At 41.4% G+C, this 27,434-nt stretch overlaps 1 protein-coding gene across 1 annotated transcript in view; it reads right to left on the minus strand.

The window, feature by feature from the left end:
* Positions 1-10,719: 10,719 nt before the first annotated feature.
* PIK3C3 (phosphatidylinositol 3-kinase catalytic subunit type 3) overlaps positions 10,720-27,434 on the minus strand; it is a 498,179-nt gene continuing 481,464 nt past the window's right edge. The window contains 1 exon segment of the mRNA XM_029581010.1: positions 10,720-12,122. Coding sequence (XP_029436870.1) covers positions 12,108-12,122 — 15 coding nt within the window. The 3' untranslated portion in view covers positions 10,720-12,107.

Consider the following 27,434-nt stretch of genomic DNA (forward strand, 5'->3'; position numbering starts at 1 on the left):
CTTCCACATGGAGTACCACAAGGATCCTCTCTCTCCTCCACCCCTTACAACATTTACATCCTACCTCTCTGTACCCTCCTAACTGAATTAGGCCTAGCCTACTTCATCTACGCAGATGATGTACAAATCTTGCTCCCACTAAAATCATCACTTGAAAATACTCAAACTCTGGGACAGCCATCTACAAAAGATAACCGAACTGCTCTCACAAATGTCAATCTCGCTCAACCAGAAATTTTATACATAAAAACCAAACCACCACAACCCTCACCCAAAACCTCACAACACCCATTATGGACCATCATATAGTTCCCACAGCCAAGGACCTAGGCGTCATCTTAGATGAAGAACTAAGCCTTAAGAAACACATCAACACAATAATAAAAGATGGATTCTACAAACTGCAAATCCTAAAAAGAATCAAACCACTTCTCTACACCCATGACTTCAACAGTCCTTCAAGCATTATTATTCTCCAAACTTGACTACTGCAAATCCCTTCTTCTTGGCTCCCAACAACCTCCATCAGAATGCTGCAGCTCCTGCAGAACACAGCAGCAAGATTACTCACAAATACCAAAAGATTGGAACACATCACACCACTCCTTAAAAACTTACATTGGCTTCCCATTCCTCTCAGAATATAATATAAAGTTCTAACCCTCATCCTTAAAACACTTTACAACGATAAATGTAAATGGCTGACTACGATGATCCATTTTTACAACCCACAAAGGAACCTCCGCTCCACTAACACTGGACTCATACAGATACATTCACCAAAATCCACCCACCTGACCTCAACACGAGAATGTGCCCTATCCATGGCCGGTCCCTCGCTCTGGAACAACTTGCCAATGCAACTAAGAATGGACCCTACAATGCAATCCTTCAAAAAAAACCTCAAGACATGGCTTTTCCAAAAAGCCTTCCGATTAGCTACCTAATCGCCTATCTGCCATCCAACATAGAAGAACACCCCCCCCCTCCCCCCACGGCACCATCCACCTCACCCCCTCAAGACTTCCTGACCCCTCCTACAAAATTTCATTTACAAAGCACATTCCTACCTCTTCCCCACCTGAATGTCCGCTATGCTATCTCTAGAACTCATAAATCTTCACAAATATCACTATGCGATCCATAATATCAGTTCGATGCAATGACAAAATCGTTGTTTCCCTATGTTACTCCATACCAGCCAAGAGAAACAATGTTGACTCTGCCCTACTAGATAATCATATGTTATAGCTTATTCTAATCTATGTGCAGTTACAAGTTATACCACTACCTAATGATTATTATATACAATTACAAGTTATATCACTACCTAATGATAAGTTATTTTTTAACATGATTTATGTTGTTATACTGTAAATTACCTTGTAAATTACCTTGCATGATATACTTCTCCCCCTACTCTCATTTAAAAATAATGTAAGAAATCTTTAAGTTACCATATACTATGTTGTTAGAATGCTAGACAACCTACAGGATATATTATTGCCCCCTTGTTCAGTTGAAATATATTGTAAAAATATTATAAAGTTTCAATGTATAATAAGAAGCACCCATCTTCTTAAAACCTTAATTACTCTGTAAACTGAATTGATATTCCAGATTGAACACCGGTATAGGAAAATAAATAAATAAATGATATTTCAATGGAGCAAATGTATCAACCATCTCAATTAAGGATTCATTCCAGAGGTCAAGAGCATTATGTGTATGAAGTGGTTCAAATCGCCTTAACTGATTATACAGTATTTCTCTGAAAGAGTTAGAGTCAATAAAAACTCTTCTTATTGAGCCCTGTTCTGACTCAACAGAAACAGGAGTATGTTGATGCACTGGATGGTAAAATGAGACCAATTTATGATCTGACCCGGGTATATCTCTGACCCTTAAGTGAATTTCAAGGGGGAATGCTATCAAAGAATTCATAAAAACCAAGTCCAAAGTGTTTCAGCCTCTGTGAGTTGGGAGGTTGACTAAATGGTCCCATCCTAACATTTGCATACAATCTACAAAAAAGGTCACAATTGAGAGAGAAAGTTGCACTATTAACATGAAGGTTAAAATCTCCTTACACAATGGTGGTATTCAAATTGACATTTGACATAACCAAACATTCAATGAAGGGAGAACAGTTATGGTCCTGGAGGGACATAAGTTAAGCAGATATTAAGAAATTTCAAAAAAAGCATAAGTATGTCATAATGTGAGTTTCCGCTCAGAATTTCGTGGTGAAATTTCCAGTGCTCCTTACATATTGCTAGGATCCCACCACCCTAACCCTTAGCCTGTGGTAGCGATATAGTATTGTATCCTGGTGGGCTAATCTGGTTCAAAATAACCAAATCAGATGTTAACAGCCAGGATTCCTTAATAAATAGAATGTCTGGCATCTCTGCACTTAATAATTCATAGACCACTGGAATTTTCATCTGAATTGACTGGGCATTCACACAACAAGTTAGCAGCTCTCCTATGTACGGCAATAGGTGAGGCAACTTGATCAATCTACCTCAAACAAGATGATGGATGGATTACCTTGGAACGTCTGACAGCATGTAGCTCTCCATATCTTCCCCTCTCTTGAATTACCTATATGCTACTATTAAATTTGAGAGAAAAGTCATTACCAGTGGTGATGGTCCAGCATAGTTCCAAAGTCCTCACAGCACTCATCACATATGAAGAAGCACATAAAGCAGCTCTTTTGTTGCACTCCTTCATGCACGCCCTCTGGCGTCATGCTCCTGCTCTTCAATCCCCTCCACCCTGAGGTCATCAGGGGGTGGAGTTATGGCCCCTTGATGACAGCCAAGCCAACAGGAAACTCTCTGGAAATGCAGGAACTCGCCTGCACCTGGGGCAGCTGAACAACTCAGCCCCACTGGAATAAGGGTGTCGGGAGGAGATGACACTGTGGTAAGTACTGGCAGTCCGGTGTCCTGCTCCATGTACGCTGATGATGTTAGCAAGGGGATGGGGTTACAGCCCCCCAATGACAGCCAAGGTGGCAGGAAACTCTCCGGGAATAACAGGGACTCATCTGCAAGTAGGATGGCTAGGCAGCTCAGCCCTGCTGGATTGAGAGTGTCAGGAGCTGATATTGTGGTCAGTTGAAAATTTTTGGGTGAGTGGGAAGACCACTCGATCACAGAAAAAAATATCATATGCATGGCATCTAGCAAAGAGTAACCGGAAGTTCATAGATCCTTGCAGCTGAGGTAACCACTGTGAGGATCGCCACTTCCCAAGTCAAAACCAAAGAAAATTCTTCCTCAGTGAACAGAAGTGTGGCCACATGCTTTGAAGAAAAGACAACATTCAAGCCACATAGAAGGGGAAATAGTTCTGCCAAAGGTCAATGCGGTATAAGTCTTTTGCAAGGCCAGATATCGTGGATGAGTAAAGATGGATTTAATGTATACCTGAATGTGGAAGTCACTAAGATATTCAGATATAGTTTCACCAAGGGCGGGGGGGGGGGGGGGGGGGGAGGAGAACCTGAGACAGAGAGAGGGAGCAAGCATGCTAGCAAGTGCTTGATCCCACAAGAGAATGAGCCAAAGGGTTTCTGTTGGTACCATTTGGACTATACAATCTATGGGAAAGCATAATACTCCCCAGTGTTTGCAAGTGCTCTAGACAAGGAGCAAGAAGCAAGCACTCAGTGATCAACATTCAAACCTTCAGGTTGAGGTACGGAAAAGTGGATGATAGAGCAATTTTCCATTTTGATTTAAGATATGGCTTGTCCCCCTGGTATACAGGAACCCTGGTTAGAAAGTTGTACTAGATAGGCAATTATGGCTGTCCAGGTCACACTGAAGTTATAGGAAATAAAGAAACACGGATGTGAAGCAGTATCCACACTGACAAGGCAATCAGCAGTAGTGGTGGAAAAAACGTCCATGAGGCTTGAATACAGGAAGAAAACACTGAGAACATTGGGAAGAAATAGTTACAAACAGATATAGTTATATGCTCCATATCGTTGCCAACAAATGAAATGGCAGCCAACCTCTGAAAAAGAATAGCTCACTGATGGATGATTGATATAAGGCCCACACACGTGATCAGAACACTGCTGAGGTGAAGGATAACCTGCTGAGGTGAAGGATATCCAACGTGAGGGATAGCCTTGGGAGAGAGGAGGCTTGCAGAAGAGGCCAATATCCGATGCAAACTCCTCCACCTTGAATGCTTCCTGGCAGAGAAGTTATAATTCTGTGCCACCTTGTGTTTTGACATAATACATAACAACCTGGTAGTCTATCAGAAACAAGATGCTTTATTCTAGAAAAAATATGTGGGAAAAATTGAAGGAAAATATTGGGTCACACATAATTTGGCAGTGATCCATTCACAGCCCTAGGACCAAAATGATCCCGTGTGTGCACCCCTTCTCTAACAAGGTGGTATGCATTGTTAGTGAGAAATGATTAGGTAGAGCATGAGGTGGGCTCCTTATCTCGAATTACGAGGGGTGTTTACCACTAGAAAAACTTTCCTGGAACCCTGGACTCTGGTGAACAATAGTTGGGTCAGTTGAGACTCCTGTGTAGATAACAGAACATACACATACATACACATTTATTTATTCATTTTATTACTATTTTTTTAAATGAGTGATAACACTAGGTATACTTGATTAGATGAAAGAAACACTCTCTCCAGCCATAAGCAAATCTGTGGTTCACTGAATCTCATTCCTTGAGCAGGTATTAGGTCTGACATGTGACATCTGACCAGAAAGTTTAAATCTTGTAGAAAATGGAGCATCTTGTGCAGGGAAAAAAAACATGCTTATTCTTGAAATTGTACTGTAATTAGCCAGTCAGCAGGGAAAGGAAAGAACTTGAATCCCCTGCCAATGGAGTCATGTAGCTACCATCAAAAAGCAGTAAGTAAAGACTCATAGAGCTGCCAATAAGGCAGAAGGGAATACCCTATACTGGTAGTGGGAAGGCTCCACTTTGAAGCAAAGGTAGCGGCAATGTAGAGGATGGATAGGTATATGAGCATTTCCCTTCTTCCGTCCAAGAGTGCATATCCATTCCCCAGTTTGTATGTAAGGGGAAAGCATGCTGAGGGACGACATTTCGAATTCCCAATGATGCAGATGTTTGGTTCAGGATCCCCGATCCAGAACCGGGTCTCTACCCTCATGATTTCCTAGGGATTAGAAAATATGAGGGAGTAGAAACCTTGATCATGCTGTGATGCAGCGATTGACAGTGTTGTTTGATGATGAAGAAGTGACTGCGCTTCACGGTGAGACTGCTTTAAATGAGGCAATAATGGATCAAAATTCGCACAGCATGGAGGGGATGGTAGCCAGGAGAACTCAAATGGCATCCAGATTCCAGGATCTTCTGGATCTAGAGGTCCTTGGCTATTTGATGCCATGCCTCAAAAAGATTTTTCTCCTGTCCCATTCTGCAGCAGAGATTGGAGGGATGAAAAATTTGGGCCCGGGCAAGTTTTTTATTTATTTAGATTTTTATATTCTGCTTTTTGGCACTTCACAGTATATATCAAAGTGGATTACATTCAGGTACTATACGTATTTCCCTATCCTCACAGGGCTTACAATCTAATTTTGTATCTGAGAGGAGGGTAAAGTGACTTGCACAAGGCCACAAGGATTTGAACCCTGGTTTCCCTGGGTAGTATCCTGCTGCTCCAACCACTAAGCTACTCCTCCACTCTTGGTTGGGCAGTCTAAGGCTGATGGCATTCACACTGTTGGGGGGCGTGATTGGAAACTATTGCCAATGTTTGACTGGAAGGGGCAGTAGATGGTACTGCTGTAAAAGCCAGCCTGAATCTGATAAGAATGGCTTCTTAGGTTTGCCTAGAGACCAGGTACATCCTGCTACTTTTCGTGGGCAGGAACCTGAAAACCCTATGCTCTGAGCCGCATCATGCGCTGAGCTCCAATTGAAGCTGAGTAGTGAAAAGGGATGGAAAGTGTTGAGGTAGAATGGAGAAGGTGACAAATGCACTCTTCTGCCTTCAAATTTGATTGAAAGTAGAAAAGAAATCCCTCAGCAGTTGACCTAGAGTAGCCTGCATACAGCTTCTCCCAGAGCTTCGATGCGTGTGCCTCGATGCCTTCAGTACCTCAATGCTTCTGTGTGTAGAGTGCCTTGATGCCTCTCTGTATCTAGTACCCCGATGCCTCTATGCACTGAATGCCTCACTGTTTCCATGTGTTGAGTGTGTCGACACTTCCAGTGCCTCAATGCACTGTGCATCCAGAACATCCATCACTGCACTAGACGACTCTGGCTTACAGGTCCTCGACATGTGACTTTGATTTTGGCCGATGGGGGAGTTGAGTTGAGCAAAAGCTCCTCATTATTCCCGGTGAGGCAGTTGCTGCTGCCCTGTGGGTGGAGAATCCACTGCCACTCTTGAGGGCCTTATGCAGCTTCGCCCCTGTGTGGCATCCACAAACATATCTGGAGTAAATAGGGATAATGTGTTGTGCTGGGCTTCTTCTTCCCATCCTGAGGAGGTAGAAACAGGTTTTTTTTTTTTTGTACCATTGAAAAGTGCTATCAGAGGTGCTGCAGGGCAGCAAGGCAACTAAAGTGAAGAAAACTGAAGAGAAAAACAAAATCTTAAGGATTCTGGAAAAAAAGGATCTGGAGAGACTGAGTACATGTCCGGGCTGTGCTTGAACAAAAACTGACTGAGGTGGCTCTCAAGGCAATGCCCCTGCAGGAACTCCTGCACATGCTCAGTAGAGCTCAAAGCTCTACTAGCTTAGAGAGACAAGTCCACTCGGAATGACATCACCCAAAGATCATGTCTAATTCAGCCCTGCTTATCGACAGAAAATTATTTCTTCTATCTTTGCTGGTTGGTTCTCTTTACTACTGGTGGGAATCTGATTGGATGTGAGAGAGAGTAAATCAGCCTGCAGCATGAAATTGCTGCCAACAGAGTAGGGAAGTGGGAACAACTTTTTTCAGCACAATGCTAGCAGAAAATGTAATTGATCCTGTGCAGGGCTAACCGGCTAACTCTGCTCCTTCCGGGAATGACTATTGCCCACCCCTGGAATGCTCCCAACATAAATGGCTATATTCTAGCTGGATAACTCTTTATCCAGCTAGAATATAGTCGGTTAAGATTTTTAAAATAGCAGCTTAGGCATTTAGATGGATAACCTTTTAATTATCAGTCTAACTGGCTTTTGAATATCTACCCCCAGAAGTTCAAGCAGCATGGTATTTGATAAAGAAGATTCTATCAAATCTTGATTGAGTTCTTTGAGGTGACAAAAGTGGCGGATCAAGAGGTGCAGCGAATGCTACTGTTCCACACAGAAAACTTGTTAAGTAAGCTGAATGGTACGAAAGAAGGATAGAAAGTTGTAAATTGGGAGAGGAACCAGTTGAGTGGCAAGATGAAAATAGTGGCTGCAAATGGTGTCCACGATGATGAAGGCAAATTGATCAGTGGAGTTCCCCAGGACTGTTATTCTTGGCTGGCCATGGGGCCATCCCACGACTGGCCACATTTACCCCCAATATTCGCCAGCGCTGCAATCCTCTTCACAGTGGCAGGAACACCTCCATGCTGCCTCCAGGCTCTCCATAGGCATGTGCGCCTACTGTTAAAGGCCCCATGATGGGAACATCTGAAGCCGGTGCTCACAGATGATGTCACACAGCTGGGTATTTAAACTTCAGCTGTGCAACAAAGCGATGCCTCAGCAACAGATCCACCTACCCTTTGGTAGTACATGTTGCTATTTCCTTTTCGTATTCTCCAGTCTTGCCTCATCTCTCCACTTCATATCCAGCCTGCCTTGCCCTCCCAGCCTGCCCTGTTATGTCAGCCCCTCTTGCCTTGTCCCTATCTTCTCTGTGGACTGATTCCTGGATTTGACCCTTTGTTTGGACACTAACTACTCTTGCTTGCGCCTGCCTTTGGTCTATAGCCTGCACATTGACTACCCTTGTTGCCGCCTGCCTCTGACTCTTGCTGGCACTGAACATTTTTTCACACCGATTCCTGAATGACTCTCGCCTAATCAGCTGTAGAGTCAACAGGACAGGTTTGAAAAGTCGTGGGGTAGAGTTAGCAGTAACAGAAAGAAGCACTTTTTGCAGATAGACAGTTGAGACTGTGGAGAAAAGCATTGGAATTCAAGAGGGAATGAGACAGGAGCAGAGGATCCTGTTGTGCTCAGGCTTGTGAACCCTTGGACCAATGGGAGGATAGTATAGCTTAGGAAATGGATCCGTAGGTTCTCCTGTCGGGTGGCGAGGCAAAACAGAAAAAGTGACCAGCTGACCCTCGGCACTGGAGACTGAAGAGACTGTGGGGGCGGACGAAGAGGCGTGATGTCAAGGAGAGGAAGTGTGTCTTCGCCACTGGAAGCCCGCGGTCCCCCCAGGAGGAACCCATAGGGACCCGGGCCGCTGGGACTTAGGTAGACCTTTGAGAGGTCAAGGAGTCATGAGGTCAGTGCAAGGGCTAACTGGAGCTTCACCCCTGGAAGCCTGCGATCCTCCTGAGAGGAGCCCGTAGGGACCCAGGCCGCTGGGATGTAGGTGGGTCCTTGGAGACGATAGTCCAGAAGAAGTCCAAGGTCAAGTGCCAGACTGTTGTCGCTTACCAGTCCGAGGTCACACCCCAAGGGATTGCCGCTTGCCAGTCCGAAGACACACACCAGGAATCACCGCTTGCCAGTCTGAAGTCACACGCCAGGAATCACTGCTTGCCAATCCGAAGTCACATGCCAGGAATCACCGCTTGCCAATTCGAAGTCAGGAACACTAAGACGAGACAGAAACAAGGATCCAAAGCAGTAGAAGACTCACCGAAGCAAGCAGACTTAAACAGCGCTACAAGAGACGTTGCCAAGTCAAGGAATGAGCAGAGGAAGCCTCCATTTATACTTCCTCTACTCTGGCTCATTGGAAACAGCTGTAAGTAGTTAAAGGGGCCAGATTCCTTTAAATCTAGAGAGGGGGCGCGGCCTCGCAACTAAAGATGGTGGCGGTCATCTTGGATTTCCTCTGCGGAGGAAAGACTGCCCGACGCCGTGAGGGAGGAGCGGGGATGGTTCCCCACCCGGTATCCATCCCGGGGATCCACGCCGGAGCGACGGGCAGGCTCAGCAGTTTCCCTAGAAGCTGCTGCTGCGGGTCACTGCCGCGGGTAAGGTTGGGGTGTCGCGCCCGTGACCATCCACGGGCGCAGAACACAACAGATCCTTAGTAGTTAGAAAGTAAGTATAAAGTCTGAGATCAAGTATGGTCATGAAAGTGTCACCAGTGTCTGTTTTTCTACATATAGTACAACATGTTTGTCAATAATCCACAAACACTGGATTGTAACAGTGACCTCTAGGAATTTTGCTATTTTTTCATTAAAAAGTTTGATGAGATGTCAACAAAACAGAATGTATCAGTAAATAGTGTGCTAATTGATGAAAGTGTCATGGTTTCGCCTGCTTTGCAGCCTCCCTATGCCACAGTTCAGCCTGCTGTGCAGCGTGCTCCCAGTAGCACAATTTACTGCCTCACTGATCAACTGATGCTTCATCTCCAGCTCTACTTATTCCATTCTGTCCAGTCCTTCAGTGTCTCTTCATGGATTCATCTTGGCTCTTTGACCTGGCCAGCCTTATTTTGCTACACATTGTCTTGTGCCCTACCCAGGCCTTCTGAATTGCTTTGTGGCCTATTCAGGCCTTCTGCCTTACCTTGTGGCCTCTCTTGGCCTCTTAGCTTGCTCTTTAGCCTACCTTTGTTTCTTGCCTTGCTCTGGGGCCTTCTAGGCTCTTCTAATTGCTCTGTGGCCTTCTGGGCCTACGTATCCTACCTTGTGGCCTCTGGGTCTACTAAAATTTCCTTGCCCAATCTCGTGCCCTGTTGGGCCTTCTTGTTTCCTGTTGTCTGACTAGTCCTGTCCTTACCCTGCCCAGTCCAGTTCAGCCCCTTATCTATTTCCCAGGTCCTGCTCTTGTCCTTGGTTCCAGCTCTCAGCCCAGTACCTGTATCCAGCTTCCAGCTATGATGTTCATTAGGAGAAAAGTATTACCAGCTCCCAGAACCCAGGACTCAACCTGTGGGGGAGGAAGCTGATTAGGCAGGAGACCAGCTCCAGTCCTGCCTGGCGGTCCTGTACCACTTCTGCGGGGGTACTCCCTTACTCCAGCCTGCTAGTCTGTGACAAAGCTCATATAGAAAAATCTGATATTTGTATAAACTCAGATTTACCCCGTTACTGACACACAAATTCTATTTCCAGATTGATATGAACCAGTGGGACAGATAAAATGACGTAGCAAACAACAAAAATAAGTTAATAAAACAAAGATAAGGATTCAGCTAGACAACAATGGTAAACTTATGGCTATTACCTCTTGGTCATGCTTTTGCTTCTTGTTTGTTCAATATCCCTCCATAGCTATACAATCTAGAATGGAAAAATTATATGACCAAAAGTTCCATTAGGAAACCTCTAATAAAAATATGAAGGCAAAATACTTTAAAAAATATTTTTAGATTTTGTTCTCAATTTTTGATAGTATTAAAGACAGTGTATTGGATTACTTATGAGGTAGCTTTCTTTTCAGAGTATCAATACAATTTTATAAAACAGTTCACTTGTGTTGCAGTTAGTTTTTCAAAATAAATATCACCTTTGTAGGAATTCATCTATGTAGACAAGACAAAATGAAGTGGGTTTTTTTTTTAATATTCTGAGTAAAGATGAATAAAAAAAAGTATGAAACTTATGATTCCAGCTCTCACAGGCACACACTGTTAAGGTCTTAAAATCTTAAAACTCTCAAAACATTAACCACTTTAATTAAGGTATAATTTATTAAGAAAAGTACTACAGCTATATTTATACTGAAAAATGTCTTCATGTCAGATTTTCACACACATAACAGTTTCAATACTGAACCGACAAGCTCATCTTTTGGCTGGCTAGTCTGCTAGCTGTGTGTTTTAAGTGTTCTGACCACTGCATGGCTGGCTACAATTTGCAAGCAATAAAAAATAATCATTTTTCTTGAATGAAACCATTTCTAAAATGTAAAACTTGCCAGGTGAATGATCAGCTGGTAGGTGGAAATTGCAGATAACTCTAGCTAGTGTAACAGCCTTGTAAAAGAGCTAAGGCTCTCACTTGAGAGGCCTGGGTTTTAGAATAAATTGAGGCCTTTGGTGCTTCATTCTGCCTGTAGCTAGGAGTATTGTAGAAGGGAGGCAATGCACTAACACTCCACTGCCTGGGCAGAATGGATCTCCATTATCACCTCTTATCAGCCAGTAATGGCACTGCAGGTACTTCAGAGGCTACTCATCTTTATGCTACTGGCTTACACTTAAGAAGAAGTAATTGAGCTTATAAATAATCAATAGAGGCCTGTGTTAAAGTTCTGAATTTTCCAATGTCCAGATCAGTTTCTCACTTCACTTCAAAGAAGAAACGAACTATCTATACATGTATGCATATATTTTCCTAGAAATCAATAGCCTCTACTTAGCATATGCGGTAAACAGATTATATAGAGTATGTTTAAATGACCTGGCAGAACAATGTAAATATACAAGCTAGAGGCTGAAACACAATCACAGACCTGAGTTCCCCAAGACATACAAATAAGTGGGCATTTTACAAAGGCAAACAGGAGAATCGCTGTTGAATCCTGGCCATGGTTATTGACATCTCTTTCCTGTAACCAGTTCACAGAGTGAAATTAGTAGTGAGTGGGCAGGAAGCTGCCCTTTTACCTTCTCAACTTAAATTACAACCCCAGTGCATGGAATTACTGAATGTAGTTATGTCTAGGTCCACTGGGAAAAGTTAGAGAATGTTTGAGTAATGCTTGCAAAAGTAGAAGATGACATTTCTAATATAAGTGTAATGATGATGGCCTCCTAGTGATCAGCTGGTCTTCTTTTGATGGTAGGAAATACATAGTTCTTTCTCCTATGGAGGATGATCATGGAAACCTCTTGTAGCTCAGCTCGCTTCTTCAGGAAAGAGTCTCCCAGCCAAGGGCTCTTCCTGTGCTCCACTTCCAAAAGATTAAAGGGAGGATCTTGAAGGGTTTATTTTCTCCAGTACTAGAAAGAAACATAACATTACTTAGCTTGAATTTCACACTGACTCATGCAGTTGACTGATAACTGTAATTTAGGTTCAGGATTACTTTCATAGCTCTGTAAAATGTTCATGCGCAAATTAATTCCTTGATCATCAGCAGAGTAACTGTGAAACACTTTTTCACCTGTTTAATTTAGCTGTGCTATATGATAATCACAATTCAATAAGATACGCAAGCCAAGTTTGATTTTCTTCTGCTTACTTATTCAGCTTTGGAAACAAATAATTTAGCATTTCATATTTTAAGGAATGACACAAGTTCACTTTTTTTTACAATAACCTCCTGTTTTAAAAATCCTGTTGAAGCCATGGTTCAAAATGCACTATACCAGCACTGGCCAAAGTGTGATATACAGGATTCCAACTTAAAATCACCCAGAATACTGCAGGGATGACAGTGTTTAGGATTTTGTGGTCCTCTTGGTAAATCTGTTCACAACTGTCTAGCAGAAATGTAGTCAGCATGGTGGGGAATTCTAATGTAATGTTTCTTTAAAGCCTATCTTTCACTCCTATAAACAAAAAAAAGGGCCACAAAATCAAGAGACTTGCACAAACAAAGGGCTAAATATTTGAATTCCTATCTTTTTGTGTGGCATTGGTCACATTATTTTCCTCTGCTTTGGGTAGCCAGAAATAGCTCTATGTTTCTTTATTCAAGTTTTTTCACTACAATGCATTGTAACTAAGAGTCAGAATGTGGTTCAAAATGACTCACATTTGTTTTTCTTAAACATTAGGTTCTCTAGAAACCATAATTTACCCTTGTTGACCTTGTGATGTTTCTTCTTTACCTTGTGAGAATACCCCTGGGACTATAAACACACTGCAGAAGAACAGGCAGACCCTGGGAAATGGAAATGAACCAAGCCCAAGAACTGCCTCATAAGAATGGAACTGAAATCTCTCATTCAGCAATCAGGGCGGTGAATTTCTCGCTCATCACTGAAGGTGAACATGTGATTATTTTTTTCTTTAAAAAAAAATAAATTCATTTTTATCCTGCTTTCTTTATGCTTCATAATATGCTGTGATAAACTTAGAATATCATTTGAGGAAATGTTGCAAGCACAAGGTAGCTAACTACCTTGAATCTTACAGATCTCCAGAGAAACAAGAGTGAATGCCATGACATTTCTTGGTCACTTGCAATTCAATAATATTATTTTTATTGTTAAGATTAGGTTAGACTAATGGCTAAAGTCTACAGCTTTCAAACACAGAAACACTTGATCAAATTATATTTCCACTACTAGGTTACCGTGAGAAAGTTACTTAACTTTCTTTTGGATCACGGACTCTATAAATATCACATAAATTATCTTGCCTTGCACGGTATTCACTAACAATAATGCTATTTTAAAGAAAATTACAAAAAGGTTTGGCCCACAAAAGCTGGTTCAAAATAAATATTTCAGATTCATTATAGAAATGAAAGTTTTGCTCCAGAACTATTGGGATGTCACAGCAGACTGAACAGAAATACTTTGGCTATAATAATAACTAACCTTGTAGAAGTTATCAAAACAGGTACCAGAAACGACTGGCCTTCCAAAATGGTGTCTGCAGGTCTCTTTCAAGAGAGGCAATTTATTTTGCATATTTATAGCCTGCTTATAGTGAACCTGCCATTCTAGTCGGGTTACAACATATCAGAAAAAAACTTAAACAATTAGTTGGTTAATAACAATGAGGCAAAATAAAAACAATTTAGATTATAAGATACAACAAGTCAAATGCACTCAAACTGTCTAAAAGCAATTTAAATTACAGAATATAATAAATCAGATAAGTCAAATGAGCTCAAGTTACCAAATCAAGAATCTCCAAATGGTTCTAAAAATAAAATAGATTTTGTTTATGGAAATGTTTTATGTCATTGATTACTCGTAGCTCAGGTAGTAATGAGTTCCTCAGGGAAGGACCCACTATAGAGAATGCTCGACGTCTGATCTCTTTTAAGCGAGCATCCTTTGTAGGAGGGAACTGCTAAAAAACAAACCCCATGTCTTGCGACCAAAGGACTCTTGTAGGAATATATGAAATTAATAAACATGATAAACTAGGACCGTTCATCTTAATTGATTTAAAAATCACAGTTAAAATTTTAAAACAATATGTTGCGAATGGGGGCGAAGGCAGTGTAATGCTGGCAGGACAGTACTGACATTGTCCCATGGCAAACCTCTCATTACCAGACAAGTAGCTGAATTTTATATAATACTTAACGCACAGAGACGAGAAGCAGGAAGACCTATATATAACCTGTTGCAATAGTCATTCGGGGATAAGACATTGTGCGGAAATCACTGCGATCTAAAATGTTACGAACATGACGTCATGTATGTAATTTTTAAAAGTCTGTTTTTAGAACTGATTTAAGTTGAGGGGAAAAATGCAACTGAGGATCAAAAATAATTCCCACGTTTCTTACCACTGTTTTAACGGGAAGAATTACCCCATTAGCCGTCATGGGGTACTCTGATAAATCTGGTACAGTTACAGGTTTGGGGGAGAAACATAAGACCTCAGATTCAGGGCCAGTGCAACCCACTGTACAAACCATGCACTTGCACAAGGCAGCGGCCTGAGGGTCACCACCAAGTTGAAGGTGCTGCTGGCGCCGCAACAAGGAAGAGGATCCGCAAGGCCCTGAAAGGAAGAGGAGGGAGTTGCAGGGCTGGGCGGCAGTTCACCTGACGAAAATGAAGAGCTGCAAGGCTGTGGCGAAGAAGAGGAAGAGCCGTAAGGCTGCGTGGTGGTTCGCAACCCGTCACTCAGCAAAGATGAGAAAGTTGCAGGGCTGCGCGGTGGGTAAACATTTTTTTCATAAAAGGGGAAGGGCGTGGGAGTGGTCTGGGTGGGGCATGGGCATGCCAGGCAATATGAATGAAACCAGCGCGTAACTCTTATTGTGCCTATTGGGATTGCATGGCCTTCGCCACCTGGCATAACAACCCCAAGTCTGCTTCATTGACTTTGGTCCCAAGCTTGTCAAACTGTGCCTTAAATACTTGTAACAAAGTCAATTTCACCCTTTTCAACCCATCTGAATTCCTTGATAAATGGGGTAATGTTTTCGGTATCCGAATTCATGCCTCAGGAACTGATCCTGGAGGGCTCTTCTATATTCAGAAGGTTGTAACTCGTAAGAGTCCATTAGATCACTCTGCCATTTTTAAAGAATTTTATCAGCATGTTACTGAGCCCTTTCCCATATCCCAAACTGCACGAAATTTGTTTGTTGACCTTGCTAACGCCATTACTACTTCACTTAATGTTTCCAACTGTTATGTTTGTGGTGGTACCGATATGGGAGATAACTGGCCATGGGAAGCCAAAGAATGGAATTGGTCCATACCCTATAATGTTTCCTCTCTTGTTTTACCCCCACGATTTAACAAAGCCCGATGGATATTGGCTCACTCCATAATACCTACCTGGTGTATCCATAGACCTTATACCATGGATCATGTCACTGCAGTACGCAATTCTTCTTGCATGTCTCAGACTACCCTTAACTACACCTCCTCTACCACTATCCTGTACACCCATTGGCCTAACTCGTCTGTGATCCCAAACCTAACTCTTTGGACTACAGAACCCCTTCTTTCAATAGGTACCCGTAAGATCCCTACCCTTTGGCCTGCCCCACGAGGTCTGTACTGGATATGTGGACGATATGCACATGCCTCTTTACCGACTGATTGGTTTGGAACCTGTACTGTGGGTACTATACGCCCCTCATTTTTCCTAATCCCCCTACCGATGGGTCAACAATTAGGGATGCCCGTATATAGTACACATTCAGATGTACGTAAGAAGAGAGACCTTAAAATAGGTAACTGGAAAGATGACGAATGGCCCCCAGAACGTATTATAGCATATTATGATCCAGCCTCCTGGGCTCAGGATGGCTCTTGGGGTTATAGAACTCCAATTTATATGATAAATCATAGTATAAGATTGCAAGCTGTTGTTGAAATAATTACTAATGAAACTGCTAAAGCGCTGAGAATATTAGCCACTCAGCAAAAGGGTTTTCGGAATGCTATTTACCAGAATCGTCTTACATTAGATTACATACTAGCTGCAGAAGGAGGATTATGTGGTAAATTTAACCTCAGTAACTGTTGTCTTCAAATAGACGACAAGGGTGAAGTGATTGAGGAAATCACCCGCAACATGATGTCAATTGCACATGTACCAGTGCAAACCTGGAAAGGACTTGATGTCAGTGATCCATTTGGATCCCTTGGCTCATGGTTTTCTAGTTTAGGTTCAGGATTCAAAATTCTAATTGGCTCCATGTGTACAATTGCCTTACTTGGGCTAGTTGTCTGCCTCTGCTTACCATGCCTCTGTATCTGCCTACGAAGATGCCGTGATCAAGTCTCTGAAATGCTGATAACACAGACCAGCACTCGGATCATGCTCAATCAAGCTGAAACCTTGAACCTGCTGCTTCTGGATTCCAACGATGACACTGCACCATTCCCCACCACCTGTGACGACTATCTGTGAAAAATGAGCATATTGGCCCATGACGGGTAATGTCTCTAGCCAGTAAGGATTAGCCTTAACTAGGCTGGGCAACCTAAGACAGGCGATATGCGACACAGATAGGTGTGAAGGGCTCCTAGCCGTCACCCTTCAAAGGGGCGGATGTAAGAATACCTAGTGCTGAGTGGATTGATAGCACTATGAAGCACTATGATAATTAAACTTACAAGAGGATCATCCAGCACGGATGACATCATTCCTGGAAGGATGGAACTAACTTTGTTATTTTTCTGATAACAAGAGCCTAGCCTATAGTAAGAAGCACGCTAAGTACACATGCTAAAATATATATCGATTGGTTATTGAAGGTAATGGGTGTGGATTATGCAGATGTCTGGTATCAGCAATCCTAGGACCCTTATAAGTCTGAGCACACACGTTAGAGCACTGGGCAGATTCTGAATTATACACCATTTGCTTTGTATTCACTTCTTCCCCGGGGAAACCACGCCTTTCCCCTTTTCCCCATTAATAAACCTTTCACTGCATAACTTCTTTGGAGCTGGTATTCATTGAATTATTGGTCAGAGGTTATCGCCATTAACAGTATTTACGCAAACCAGTGTGCGCCAGGGTTCCTATCTGCGTTACTTTACTTCTGCTATGGACAGCGTATAAGTCATGGAACAAAAAAAAAAAAAAAAAACCAGACTAACCAGTGGGGTTTTAAGAGTCAAGGCTAAAAGGGAGGCAAGTTAGCTAAGGGGGTTAGGAATTCTCTCCTTTACAGGGTGAACTGGGAACAAACTGGGGAAAGAGGTAATTGCATCAGTGCACATATTTAATAAAATCCCTCACTTACATGATCAAGGCGGCATTTGCATGCGTCAATGTGAAATTGTGCGCTTATGTATGTGCGTATAGCCAATTTTAGAACAAGCGTGCATATACGTGCATATGTTATAAAATCGCTATGTCCATGTATGCGAGCCGGCAAACACAAACACATGTGCTCCCATATGCAGGTCTTAAAATTCACCTTTTAGGATCCACTGTTTCCAAACGATGCAATAAAATCTCATGGGCTACCATGTGATATGCTACGCTAATATTCAAATACACGGCAATCACTATGCCATTACTTTCTAACTGATGAAGAAGAAAATTACTGATTGACACAAGCAGTGTTCAGTGTTTTTAGAAAAACTACACTGGTGGCGACTTAGAATATTATCATGTAAAAAATCATTCAACTGTCGATATATAAGTTTATCTAAAATTTTTCCTAATATAGACAAAGTTGAAATAGGTCTATTATTTAATGGATTATCTGGTGTCAGATTATCTTTTTTTTAAGTACTGGACTAACAGAGGCAACCTTCAAATCCCTCTGGACTATACCCTCTGATAAAGATACATTAAAAATCTTAGTAAAAATACCAGAGAAAATGCCCTTTAACGCAGAGAATACAGGGGAAGGACAAAGTTCCAAATGACAGAATGAGGTTTTTAAAAATACCCATACACTTTTCCACTTCCATAAGACTTAATGAATCAAAATCATCCACCGTTATCAGTTGCTATCACCTCTGGGCAAGATGGATTTATAACAACTAGTGGTATTTTCAGCCGAGTTTGTGGAGAAGAAAGGGGGAGACTTGAATTTCTGATCAACCAATTAACCTTTTTAACACAGGAATTTGCAAATGCCTGGGGAGTAAAATAATCTACACTCTGTTCTGCCTGCACACCATTCACAAATTTGTTAACTATAGAGAATAATTCCTTTGGACAATTTAACAAATCAGTTAGATGTGAATTATAAAAAGCTTTTCTTGACACCATAAAACTTAATTTATAGTCACAGCGTGCAGTATTGAAAAGAGCGTGATTATTCTCAGAGCGATTTTTTGCCACTGTCTCTGCTTGCTGCAACCAGCACCTCTTTGCTGACAAATCTTCATTAAACCAAAGTACCCTAGGCCATTTCCTTTGGATAGTTTTACTTTTCATTGGCACAATTTCTTCAATATTACCATCTAAAGACTAGAGTAAACAAGCAATAAGGGAATTTGCTGAATCAGAAGGTACAAAATTACTATTAGCTTTGCTCTTATCTCGAAAGCGATCTGGATCTAATCGCTTTTTATAAATTTCTATTGACAGAAAGTAACATGGGTGCCAAGTTAGTCCATATAAATATGTGCAAACAAACATCAATAAATAAGTTATTACTGGAGTAACAATACAGTTGTGGCTAGCGCTTAAGAGTTATACTTCTTTAACTGGGTCAATGAAAATGAGCTAAGGTAGTAATTACTCTCTCTCCCTCCCAATCCTCTTCTTTTACAACTTTGAAAAAAAATATGATGCTGCTATCTAACATATGACTTACTTGTATATTATTATCTCAGAATTTGTACAGTGCATACCTGATACAGTCAGTGCTGAACAGAAACATAATGGGCGGTCCCTACTTTTTGGAACTTTAGTCAACCATCATTCTTGGCTCATTTTAGACTGACTTGAGGAAGGAAGCAGAATTCTCAAAAGCTAGTCACAAAATTAATTTGCTCCAGTAAAAAAGGTATCACGTGGGGTTGCTTTGTTTGAGAGCGTCTTGTACCGTTAACTTGGGTGGCACGACTGTTGAAGGTATCATTTTGTAAGAGTATGTGTAGAAATTGTTTGCTTATATATGAGTTGTTATTTTTGTTGTTTTTGTTTTTAGGATTTGTCCATTTTGGGGAAGTGGAGGCATCCACTAAAATGAATTACTGAATGTAAACCCCTGAGGAAGGCATGATTACCAAAACATGGTCCATGTCAGGTGGATTTATTGAATGCCTGTGAAGCTAAGTATTTGTTCTGGGTTAGCGACAATAGGTGGGAGATACAAAAGAATTTAAAATATTAACATTTTGGAGATATTAAATAATAAATAAAAAAATTTTTCAGTGAGAGATAAGATGGTAGATGATTACAACTATAAGGGTGGATTTTCAAAGGGTTACGCATGTATATTACATGTGTAACCCCAAAAACCCGCTCCTGCACGTGCCAAGCATAGGCCCGGCGACACTCGCAAGCCTCAGAGACAGGCATAAATAAAAAAATAAAGGTAGAGGGGGGATTTAGGTAGGGCTGGGGGATGGGGGCACATGTTATAAAATCAGGCGTAGATTTGTGCGCGCCGGGTTGCACGCACAAATCTACACCCGCGCGTAATTCTTAAAATACGGCCCATAGTGCTGATTGGGCTGATACTGCCTGAGGTCCATTGCGGGCGAGAGGCAGTGGATTAAATTAAAGGCACGGTTACCTAATACCGTCTTTCTCTTTTAAGTTTGCAGATATTTTTTGGTAATAGGGTTTGATATAGTTACTGATCTCTCTCTGACTTTTCTATTTTTCATTTATTATTTTCATCGCCAAAAACAAAGTACCTCCAGATGAGGAATATTTTTGATTTGCAGAACTCTAGATGTAATCATACCTCTCAATGCCCTGTTAATTACGCAAATCAGGAGAATCTATTACCTAACCCTAAATCATCAGAAACAGTTTCTGCTATACCTTGTCATCTCACTCAATGCTGGAATCCACACAATGCTGGAATCTACTTTTTTTTTAAACACAAGAAACATAAATGCAGAATGATTGGAGTTAGAGTTCACAGCTAATTTAAAGTGGGCATGATTCTCTGATAAAACTAGCAGGATTAGCTATTCTTTGCATGGGATGTGTGCATGTCTGTGTGTTAACTGTGTCTCTCTCTATGGAGGTCATTTTCAAAGGAGTTACGCGTGTAAATGTAACATTGTTGTAGCAATTTTCAAAAGCCATTTACTCAAATAAAGTAATTTGCATGTGTCAACCTCCATTTTAAGTGTGGAATTGCAGTTTTTAAAATCAGGCCCTATGTGTTTTGTGAGGGCAGAATGTGTTTGAGTGTGTGCATGTGTATGTCAGGGGATAGTGAGAAAGGGTCCATGGGGACTATGAGCTGGTTCTGGCTGGTGTTAAAAGTTTGCAACACTAAAGTGATGAAGGTTTTGACAATGGCTGTAAGGTTAGCTAAAACATATATACTATTATGTTGGAAGGAAGAAAAAACAACAACTTTATACATACTGGGAAGAGCAAATCAAACAATACTTGACACTCAATTAAATGTTATATAATGAGGGAATGAATAAAAAAGGAACAATATATAGTAAGTTGGGATAGATATGAAAGTGCTAGTTTCATCATTAATCAGGAAACAATATAACTTACAAGAAGGGAAGTGTTGAACAATGCTGCAGAAGAACGGAACTAAGAATGAGTGGGGATGAATGGGGAGTGAATGTGGGAACAGACGATGTGAAAGGAGGGAGGAAATAGTAAAATTAAAATACTGATCTATTTGATTAGACATAAGGTTGAATAGAACGTATAAATCAGAGTGCTAAAATTATCCATGTTATTGGCCAGAAGGAAATGGACTTGTTTCGATTTGATCAACAATGAGAAATATAAAAAAAGAAAAGTTAGCAATGCTACCTGTACTGCTCTGCTAGTGTCTTACTGACCAATCAATGTGAAGGGCCATCCACCACTTGAGCAGATTGATTGGCAGAACTTTATGACATTACAAACCCCTCCAGCCAGGAACCCAAAACCTTCTACCATTTTATAAACGGATGGGGAAAAAATGTACAAACACAATAGAAAATGATTCTCTCTTCTACACTTGTTTACAAAAAGAAAGTTACATTGCTGGTTTTTCAAAGATTTTGGCATTCTGCAGTCTGCCTGGCACACTTCTAATGAAGCCTATGGATTCAAAGTAGGTTGTTGTGGCAACCCATCCAGTTCTGGTTTTGCCCCATTGCATCTATGAACTTGTAGTCCTAATTTCCCTAGGACATGCAGGACAAGAGAACAGATGCAATGGGAAAAAAGGCACAGGAGTACCATGAATTATACAAGTAGTGAAATTGCCACTTCTAAGCATCAAACTTTAGGGATATTTGATTTAAATAGCTACCTGCCCATGTCTCTGCTCTAATACTTTCTTTGCATTTATACAATCTTGCTAGCTTAACTGAAAGAAGACACAAATCTAGCAAGCCTTTCCTTCTTGAATTCTCACTTGTTTAAGCAATTATTTGATTTTTGGTGTTTCAGAACAATGCAAGAAACTGCGGTAGTTGAGCTAACTATGCTCCTCAGATTAAAATAAAAATCCTTTCCATGCCAAGATGACCATCAGTACAAACACGTGGATCGGCAATATTGACTGGATTCTCAACAAAATATATAGCAATACAATTTCACAGCACAAATCACCTGCTGCTCCCACCCCCCTGAGCAACTCTTTTTCTGCCGTTTCCAGTGAAGCCACGGTTTCAGTTTCAGGTCTTTCTGGCAGGCAGAAGTTTATCTTTCTTGGTTATCAAATTCCCTAGACTTATTCATTTTATCAATTTTATGTAGGTTTCCATTGTGAACCACTGTGATTTAAGACTGAGTGGGAAATAAAGTTGTTAAATAAATAGATAAGTAAGCAAATATAAAAAATAAATGTGGAAAAACAAAAGCTTTGTCTTAATTTATTAATGTAACAAAAATATTGAAATTACAAATCTTAAGATAAATTTAGAAAGAAATTTTGTGAAAACCACAAATCATAATCAAGTCTCTTTCTTTCTTTTTCTGACTGCAGCTATGTATGTAAAGACAGTACCTGGAAACCATAGGCTTGGGAACCCTAACATTGTGCAAAGCGCTCAAATTTACAGTGATTGATTTTTAGTGGTAGACTTTGAATGCTCGGTAATATATATGCTCCTTCTAATATAATTATGTTTATGTTAATAATTTAACTTTTATTAATGTTATTTAGCTTTTTGCTTTGTTTAAAATTATTTCATTATTGATGTTTAAATGTATTAGACTAAGGAATTTTACTTCCTGCTCATTCTGTTTCATTGTAAACCGGTTTGATATGCATTTTATGCAGGAAAATCGGTATAAAAAAACTTAAAATAAATAAATAAATAAATAATATCATAAAATATCTGGCCTGCAGCGTTAAAGCTGTTGGTGAAAGGTATAAAGAGGTCAGGAGTCAGAACTGGTTTAATGGAGGAATGAGATGACCACGATGAACAATGAAAGCAGAGTAATTTATTAATGATGCTTGGCAAATGTGTTAGCAGGACCAGAGGTGGGTGTGGATTTGGCATGCATCTAAAAAAGTTAGTCTTTCGTCACAAAAAAGACCCAAAATACAGCTAACGCCACTTTATGACTTAAAAAAACAACCCATGTTCTATGATTCTAGTTACATCCACCTGGATACTGACTGGAGAAATTTTGCTATTCCTTTCAAGTCATCTTTAAAGGACTTATATCACACGTGATTAAACAAGTAAATACACCCTGTAACCATATATGGTGCCGGGATTACCAATTTATATTTTATCCATAATCAAGAGCCCCTGATGCAGCCATAAAAGGCGAAACTTTGGCCAGAGTCGGGCTGACTATTTCCAATTGATTAAATTCTCTTTCCAAGGCTCCGGTCTTGCTTTCACATCTGTGGCTTTTCTAGACCGTTTACCGTCCTGCTTTGTGGGTCCACATTTAGAAGGATAAATTAGGCATTCTCATCATTCTTACTAGCCCCTTTTCCTTCTGTTCTCCCCTATACCAACCTTTAACTTGTTGAACATTAGGAACTAGCTAAACCAACACCTGGTTTCCCTGCAATGTTTCACATGGGGAATCCACTGCTGCTTGGCATACAGTAATTACCACAGTTTCAAAAGCTTGCGTGGAATGTGGATCAGTGTTTTTCCAGCCTTTTCAAGCTCAAGACACACACACATTAACAAAAATGTGAGGCACACCAATCTCCACAGGCTAGGCACTGTGGACATAGAGAGGACTCGTATGATGGAAAGAAGAGCTAAGGACGCATTAAATGACCCACCAGACGCTCTTCAAAATTTTAAAATAAAGGGAGAGAGGGGGCAGACATACATTATGACCGTGTCACAATAGACCTGTTCCTTCTTAATACCAGTGCAGGAGAAGGGAGAAGTCAGTGTGACGTGGGCAGCTAGCTCAGCCCTGGATTCATCATTTTGCTATAAATATAGCAGAATGATCGCCCATGGTCAAAATAAGGGGCGGGGGAGCGAAAGTGTGCAGCCAGCCGCATCACAGCAGTGCAGTATTGCACGCCACAGTTTGTGGCCACGCTGAAAACTTTCACCCCCATAGACCCAGTAGAAAAGATGTAGTTATTTCCAGCGCTACTGCCGACGATAATGTGCTACCGGCCCCTCATTATTCAAAACCGCTCCCAAACTACTCCCTTTTTAATTCTAATTTCAAATTTAAACATTCAAATCGCGACGTGATCAGGCCCTAACGCGATCTGATGAATGATCCTCTCAGTTAGTTACTTCGGCTGCCGCATGTGGCTGCCAGAGCTCCTCCACTGCTACTAGTCCCAGAACTGAAAATGAATCACATGCAATGCTTAGTGCACATTCTCCCATCTCAGACATGCCTTGCATACTGCCCATTAATGCCACACTCCAGGGCTCCTACTATAGCTAGGAGGAACAGGCATACATGATTACATATGTTCTCAGAAAGGCGCTCCTTTATACTTAAGATGCACTACTGGTGATTGTTGTTGCTGTGAGGTGCAAGAGCAGAGGCTAGGTGCTGTGCTGGGCTGGTGACTTTTCTATGGCACATACTTGCTGAAGTCTGAAGGCATGCTGGTTGGGAAACACTGATTTAGAGGACTATAATCTGCACAAAATGGCTATCAATATAAATCAGACTTTTTAAAATGCCACTGATTGAGGGTCTAAGCATGTGAAATGTTTAACACTGGACGGTTGTTTAACTGGGTGGATTGGAAGCCTAGCTTTCCTTTAGGTGTTCAGATGAGGTTTTCAGAATACGGGACACGTGAATATAGTTCTATTTGGTATCTAATCCTACACCAATTTTTGGTCTAAGGCCTAGATTCATCAAAATGCTCTAAACTTTCGCATGAATAGCGCCCATAATAAAGAAAAGGGGTGTGGTTAGGGTAATTTTTCACTTACTGTAATGTGCGCTATTTTAGCGCTTCATATAGGTATTTTACTGCATCGTCCATTCAATTAATCGCACCTGCAATATTTCCACTTCGTAAGCTGAGAAGTGCCCAGGCAGGCATTTCCTTGTTTTGGGCTGGAGAGAGCGAGAGAGAGACTCCTTATAAGGCTCTCATAGAAACATAGAAATGACATAGAAATGATGGCAGAAGAAGACCAAACGGCCCATCCAGTCTGCCCAGCAAGCTTCACACTTTTTTTTTCTCATACTTATCTGTTTCTCTTGGCTCTTAGTAACTTTTTGGTTCTATTTCCCTTCCATCCCCACCATTAATGTAGAGAGCAGTGTTGGAACTGCATCTAAGTGAAATATCTAGCTTAATTAGTTAGGGGTAGTAACCGCTGCAATAAGCAAGCTACACCCATGCTTATTTGTTTACCCAGACTATGTAATTCAGTCCTTGTTGGTTGTTGCCTGAATATAGATCCACTTTTCTTCATTCCCCCTGCCATTGAAGCAGAGAGCTATGCTGGATGTGTGTGAAGTATCGGTCTTTCTACCCTGCCAATGAAGCAGAGAGCTATGCTGGATATGTGGGAAGTATCGGTCTTTCTCCCTTGCCGTTGAAGCAGAGAGCTATGCTGGATATGCGTGAAGTATCGGTCTTTCTCCCCTGCCATTGAAGCAGAGAGCTATGCTGGATATGCATTGAAAGTGAAGTATCAGGCTTATTTGGTTTGGGTTAGTAACCGCTGTAACAAGCAAGCTACTCCCCGCTTTTTTGTGAATGCAAATCCTTTTTTCCCACATTTCCTCTTGCCGTTGAAGCTTAGAGCAATGTTGGAGTCGCGTTAACCATGTATATGTTTATTGAATAAGGGTATTATCTCCAGGCAGTAGCCATCATTCCCGCGAGCCATCCACTCTTCATTCACATCCTCTAGACTTTATGGATCCTCAGTGTTTATCCCACACCCATTTGAAGTCCTTCACAGTTCTGGTCTTCATCACTTCCTCCGGAAGGGCATTCCAGGCATCTACCACCCTCTTTGTGAAGAAATACTTCCTGACATTGGTTCTGAGTCTTCCTCCCTGGAGCTTCAAATCGTGACCTCTGGTTCTGTTGATTTTTTTCCGACGGAAAAGGTTTGTCGTTGTCTTTGGATCATTAAAATCTTTCAAGTATCTGAAAGTCTGTATCATATCATCACCTCTGCTCCTTCTTTCCTCCAGGGTGTACATATTTAGATTCTTCAATCTCTCCTCATAAGTCATTCGATGAAGACCCTCCACCTTTTTGGTCGCCCTTCTCTGGACCGCCTCCATCTTGTCTCTGTCTCTTTGGAGATACGGTCTCCAGAACTGAACACAGTACTCCAACTGAGGCCTCACCAAGGACCTGTACAAGGGGATAATCACTTCCCTTTTCTTACTCAATATTCCTCTCTCTATGCAGCCCAGCATTCTTCTGGCTTTAGCTGTCGCCTTGTCACATTGTTTCGCCGACTTCAGATCATTAGACACCATCACCCCAAGGTCTCTCTCCTGCTCTGTGCACATCAGCCTTTCTCCCCCCATCAAATATGGTTCATTCGGATTTCCACTCTCCATATGCATGACTCTGCACTTCTCAGCATTGAATCTCAGCTGCCATATCATTGACCACTCTTCCAGCTTCCTTAAATCCAGTCTCATTCTCTCCACTCCTTCCAGCATGTCCACTCTGTTGCAGATCTTAGTGTCATCCGCAAAAAGACAAACCTTACCTTCTATCCCGTCCGCAATGTCGCTCACAAAGATATTGAACAGGACCGGTCCCAACACGGATCCTTGCGGTACACCGCTTAAAACCGCTCTCTCTTCAGAGAGAGTTCCATTTAGTAGTCAACTGTTTTTAGCACTATAGGAGGGTCATCTAGTAACTTGAGGTGATGGTGGTGGACTAGGGTTTTGGAGCCAGTTTTACATGCAGTGGCAGATGTATGAACAGCATAGTACACATCAGTGAACATTTGATGTGATTTGGAGTAAGGAAAGATACACAAAGATGAGATGTCTACAATCTTCTCTCGCCCTAGCTTGATGCATTTCTACTTGGGTTCTATCAAGCTAGGGCAAGAGAACATTGTAGAACTCTCATCTTTGTGTCTCTTTCCTCACTCTAAATCACATCAAATCTTCACTGATGTGTACTTTGCTGTTTGTACATCTACCAGTGCATGCAAAACTGGCCCAAAACCCTAGTCCACCACCAAAACATCACCTCAAGTTACTAATGACCCTCCTATAGAGGTATAAATAGATGACAAATATGTATGCCACCCCAGTCTCTCTCTCTCTCCCCCCCACTCTCCCCAAAATGGAATTATCGATAAATATCGCAAATTCCGTTTTGGGCATATCGCACAGCTTAACACCAGGAAAAAAGGTGTAGTTATTTCTGGCGTTAAAAACATGCTATAGCGTGCGTTATGCTATCGCATGCAGAGTTAATGCCCCTCATTTTCATAAACCCCACTCAAACTTCTCTCTTGACTAAAAACTAAAAATTTGCATTAACATCTCGCGATGCAATAAATAATGCATGCGTTATAGCGTTATCGCAGGTGTTAGGGCCCTATCGCCCATGATAATAGACTAACATATTTTGATGTAAG

Source organism: Rhinatrema bivittatum, chromosome 1 (genome assembly GCF_901001135.1).
Source record: "Rhinatrema bivittatum chromosome 1, aRhiBiv1.1, whole genome shotgun sequence".
Taxonomy (NCBI): domain Eukaryota; kingdom Metazoa; phylum Chordata; class Amphibia; order Gymnophiona; family Rhinatrematidae; genus Rhinatrema; species Rhinatrema bivittatum.